This window comes from Notothenia coriiceps, unplaced genomic scaffold, assembly GCF_000735185.1.
Source record: "Notothenia coriiceps isolate Sejong01 unplaced genomic scaffold, NC01 NC01_scaffold00014655, whole genome shotgun sequence".
NCBI classification, from domain to species: domain Eukaryota; kingdom Metazoa; phylum Chordata; class Actinopteri; order Perciformes; family Nototheniidae; genus Notothenia; species Notothenia coriiceps.
The window spans coordinates 660-5,467 of record NW_011347356.1 but is presented as its reverse complement, the minus strand read 5'-3'; the positions used below and the strand labels follow the sequence as shown (position 1 = coordinate 5,467).

Here is a 4,808-nt window from a genome sequence, read left to right as displayed (position 1 = left end):
TATGTGTGATATGTCATGTAAAGCGCTTTGAGCACCTGGAAAAGCGCTCTAATGAAAATGTAATGAATTATTATTATTATTATAAAAGACATCAAAAGGTGCATTTTGCATGATAGGACACCTTTAATCCCTACTATAGTTGCCACTGTCTACTGTACACCTAAGCCAAATAATGATTTCATAAATGCATTTGCTGCTTTCCTCACGCATCTCTGCTCACTCTCCCCTAACATAATATTGCTGGGAGATTTTTATGAAATGTGGATATTATGAACAATGCAAAAAAAAAAACGCAAGACAAAAAGCATTTGAGCTCCATACTTTTTCAGATATAATCCTTGATGTGGTTTGGAACATGATATGGCATTTATTCACAGCATTTAGCTGTATCTGCCAGAGCTCAAAGAGTGTGTCTGCGTGCTCCAAAGGGGGCGAGGCCAGCAGCTACTGACCCAGAATCACTTCTCTAACGGCCCCTACACACGGCGGCGTGCGTTGAAGCTTCAACGCTTCTGCCCATTCATTTGAATGGGGTGACGTCACGCTTCGCCGAACTGCATTGTGGGAGCAAAGTGTAGCAATGTTCTACTTTTGAAGCTTCGACGGAAGCGTCAGCCAATCGAATCATATGCCAGTACAAGCTCTAGCCAATCAAACCGTGTGCTTGTGTGTCCGGGGAGGGAGATTCATGTGATTGGTTTGTGAGTCGAGTGTCAGACACGCCCGCCGGCAAGCTTCAACGCATGCCGCCGTGTGTAAGCTTCGTAAGAGGGCTGAAATAGAGGGATATGAGGGATGTCTAAAATGCATGATCTGTTTGGTATTTTGAGGAAAACTGATCATAGACATTTTTTTATATATTTTTATACAGTATATCTGAGACCCATAATATATGCCTGAAAATAGCATGGTAGGAGATCTTTAAGTTGTAAGGCAAGTGATTCAAATGAGCGGTGTACAGAAACAGACAAGACTTCAGATTCTCGCGGTAAATCTGCAAGAGACCTCCCCTCTCCCGGTGGAAAGTGGTTGACAGACAAACCCAGGAGGAGTAGATTCATTCAACTGTGAAAAGTCATTAGGTTTTTGCCACGTTTCAGCCAAACAGAGAAAGTCAGACTTACATCAGGAGAGCTTGGAGAAGAGGACCCTTGCTCGTAAGAGAACGAATGTGGAATAATCCAAAGTTGACATCAGTGTGGTCGTGTCGTTGTTTAGTTCTAACGTTAGCAGACCTGGCCTAAAAAACATTAACATATTTTAGACCACTTAAAGGTCCCATAACATTGCCATTTCTAGTGGTCATAATTCCATTTTTGAGGTCTACTAGATTTACATCGTTCAATGTTCCAAAATCACATTGGTTTCTCATCTCTGTATAGTATGTGTATTCACTCTCTGTCCTAAACGGCTTGTGTGAGCTGGATTACTGGTGTCATTTCCTGGTTGCTACGTGGGGTCTGCGAGACAGCGAGACACCTCGTTACAGGGTGTACTTTTTGAGGGTTTGTAACTTTGCAGACTGTTTACACGCATAAAAAGCTACATAACACACAAGGGGATGGTTAATAACCAGAAAAGCATGTCATGTGACCTTTAAATACACACAACCAGGAATCTTATGTGCGGTTATCCAGATGTTTGACGCGTCATTCATTTAGATGACTCATTTATCCATATGCAAATAGGAAAAGAAATGAGCAACTTGACTTCTGTTTACTACATAGTGATATAAAAACAACCATCCCACTGTAAACACTGCCCTTAGAGTAAATACTGTGCATTAAAAAATGCTTTGTATGTCCTTATAGCTGCATACAGTCACAATATATTATGTAATAATATATCATTTATAAAGTGTTTGTATGCCACATATATTCTGATATATAGAAAATGGTAAATTGGTATTTTTGATGGAGTGTTTACACATACAAGGCAAAGCACAACAATTGAATTGGGTTAAATTGTGAGCTTTTTGGGTATTCAGGATATTTATCAGTAATAACAATCTCTTTTGCTCTGCTATTTTGCTCAGATGATCCTGACTCCACCAGCCTGAGAGCAAGAAACCTTAAAATGGGTTTCTACAATTTCACAATGAGGGCACAGACGTCAGTTGGAGAATGTGGCGCTGCATTCATTACTGCCACCTTGAACTCACCGAGTATGTCTTTCTCCCTTTCAGCCTACAATTTTTCTTTGTAAAAAAATCCATATTCTTGACTAAAACTATGGAAACACTACACAGTCATGTATTTGTTTCTTACATTTGAATGACCTGTTCCTTATCAGTGCTGTTTGTTTGAACTCACCAGCTGAAAACTTAATAGGCGCAGTCCTTATTCTCCTGGTCACTGTTTTTGGTCTCCTTTCCCTCACAACTATGCTTTGCTTCAGACACTGGACATGGTAAGTCAAAATATCAATTCTTGTTCTCTTCTCTCAATTGTTGCTTCTTTTGCTTACATAAAAAAAAATGTGTGACTTATTGCCATGCATTCTTACAATCCACAGTATCAAACAGAAGGTCTATCCTCCAATCCCAAAGCCGGTGTTGACATCAGCGGTAGGTCCTTACAACCATGTCTTAAAGGGGCACTTCAATAGTTATGCATAGTTTATTCGCCCTGAAGTGTATTACTCAAACCGAGAACACTGTTATTTCATGTATATAATATAGTGGCTCGGCAAGGAGGTTACTAAAGTCTAATTGAGCTTGAGACATTACTGACCAAACTCCTGTGTAAGAACACATTGGTTAAAAGGGTGAAAATTGTGATCATTTAAAAAAAGGCAAGAATGCTTCAATAACAGATGACATGAATGGAATGGGATTTAGTGTTTTTGGATCTTGGCTTGTGCTAGGAGGACCCTTGTCAAGAATATATGCATTGATTTTTATAAATATGATCGATTTAACCACTTCAGCCCAAGACTGAAATGTTGGCTCGAATGCCTTGCTACTTTTGTGATTTCTTAACTTTTGCATTATCATTAATAACATGTTCCACTTTTCAAATACTTTGGTTCATGCAGATCAGATACCTGCAAAACTATAAAAGTAAGATCACAAAGCTAGCAAATGTCAGCATGGCTTTCACATAAGATGAAAACATGTTAGCATTATTAATTGTTAGCATTTTGAAAAGATGTGCAGTTCACCTAAAGCTGTGCATTGCCTGAAAGTGCACAGCTTTGCAGATTTTCTAGCATGGCTGTACACTCTTAATCTTAGTGGGTCTCTTCTGAGTCCCCTTTATGGAAGTGCAACACTAAATTGGGGGCATACACCTTTTAGATTTGGTTAAAAAAAGAAAAAGTTTAGTCTCCCTACTTCGCTTCATCATTGTTTCAGAGGTTATCCACCTTTTTGCACTCCAAGCTACCACCCACTTTTAAATTAATGCAAGTTTTTCTCCCCAAGGGTGAACATGGATGTCATCTCCTTTACATGGATCAGTGTCACCACAGTGACGTAGATATTGTGGATGTTCTGGAGCTAGTGTGTAGTGAAGACACACCAATTAACGGTTCTGTTCGCCAAGAGAACATATTATTTGTTGTTTTCCAAACTCCAAAGGGTTACTACAACCAGCCGCAGAAAAAGTGCCCCCCAGATCCCCTGACCGCAACAACTACAGAACTCCCATCTTTGAAAGGATTACCATCTTCTCCATTTGGAAGTGTATTTTCTAACCCATCCTACAACCTGATAATGAAGCCTGGTGATCAGCAGTCCAGGTCATTTCCTGAGCTTCAGGAAGGAAACAGTTTTGAGAGAAGCATCGATGGATACCAGCCTCAGGGTCTCACAGAAACCTTCCATATAAACCCGACAGAAGAGGATCCGGGGAGTCCTATGTCCTGTGTCTTTACTTATGTTTTGTTACCACAGTCACTTTCAAAATAGCTGGTTCATGCGCAGCCTTTATAAGTTACAAAACAGAAAAACATATATATAGTGAAACACTTTGTGATAGAGACATCGTCACTATTTGCGTATGACACATGGTAAAACACATTCAAACACAGTCATTGTGGCGAGTGCATGCACTACAATTACTTGACAGTAAAATTCTTACCAGACATTTTTAAAGTAATCACTAAACAATATTTTGTTAAAGACAGTTTTTTTTTTTTTTATCATACTTAACATAACAATGCTTTCCAATATGCCAAAGTAACCTGCTGTTCTTAGTTCCTGAGTTCGAAACAGCACAACAGAATAGTGTGGCTTTAAATAGAAGCTCAATCAGTCGAAACAGCTGCGCTCAATTGGACTGTACCATCTACTGCATGGGCATGGGTGACAATATTTCTTAGAATTAAATATGTAATTGTTTAGGGCTTTAATGGTCAAAAGTAGTAGCATATGATGACTTCTTCGATTTATTGTGCTTCATAAATGTGTAATTATTTAGATTCATTCATTTCATTGAATAGTTGTTTGGCCTATCTAAGTCTAATAGTGGCTAACAGTAGCTGTAGAGCAGAGAGGTATCTGTGACATATGTTCTGCAAGCCATATACAGTGGGGCAAAAAAGTATTTAGTCAGCCACCAATTGTGCAAGTTCTCACACTTAAAAAGATGAGAGAGGCCTGTAATTTTCATCCTAGGTATACCTCAACTATGAGAGACAAAATGAGAAAAAAAATCCAGAAAATTACATTGTCTGATTTTTAAAGAATTTATTTGCAAATTATGGTGGAAAATAAGTATTTGGTCACCTACAAACAAACAAGATTTCTGGCTCTCAACGACCTGTAACTTCTTCTTTAAGAGCCTCCTCTGTCCTCCACTTGTTAA

The 4,808-nt window shown here is 38.9% G+C and overlaps 1 protein-coding gene across 1 annotated transcript; it reads left to right on the top strand.

The window, feature by feature from the left end:
• Positions 1-2,031: 2,031 nt before the first annotated feature.
• On the top strand, positions 2,032-4,586 carry LOC104948600 (uncharacterized). The gene is made up of 4 exons (XM_010774803.1): positions 2,032-2,164; positions 2,316-2,409; positions 2,515-2,566; positions 3,425-4,586. The coding sequence occupies exons 1-4, from the start codon at positions 2,077-2,079 to the stop codon at positions 3,908-3,910; spliced, it is 720 nt and encodes a 239-aa protein (XP_010773105.1). The 5' UTR covers positions 2,032-2,076; the 3' UTR covers positions 3,911-4,586.
• The last annotated feature ends 222 nt before the right edge of the window (positions 4,587-4,808 follow it).

Coding starts and splice junctions, on each gene's coding strand:
- LOC104948600 (XM_010774803.1), top strand. CDS start 2,077: ATGGGTTTCTACAATTTCACAATGAGGGCACAGACGTCAGTTGGAGAA. Junction 2,165..2,315: donor TGCCACCTTGAACTCACCGA/GTATGTCTTTCT, acceptor TGAACTCACCAG/CTGAAAACTTAATAGGCGCA. Junction 2,567..3,424: donor AGCCGGTGTTGACATCAGCG/GTAGGTCCTTAC, acceptor TTTCTCCCCAAG/GGTGAACATGGATGTCATCT.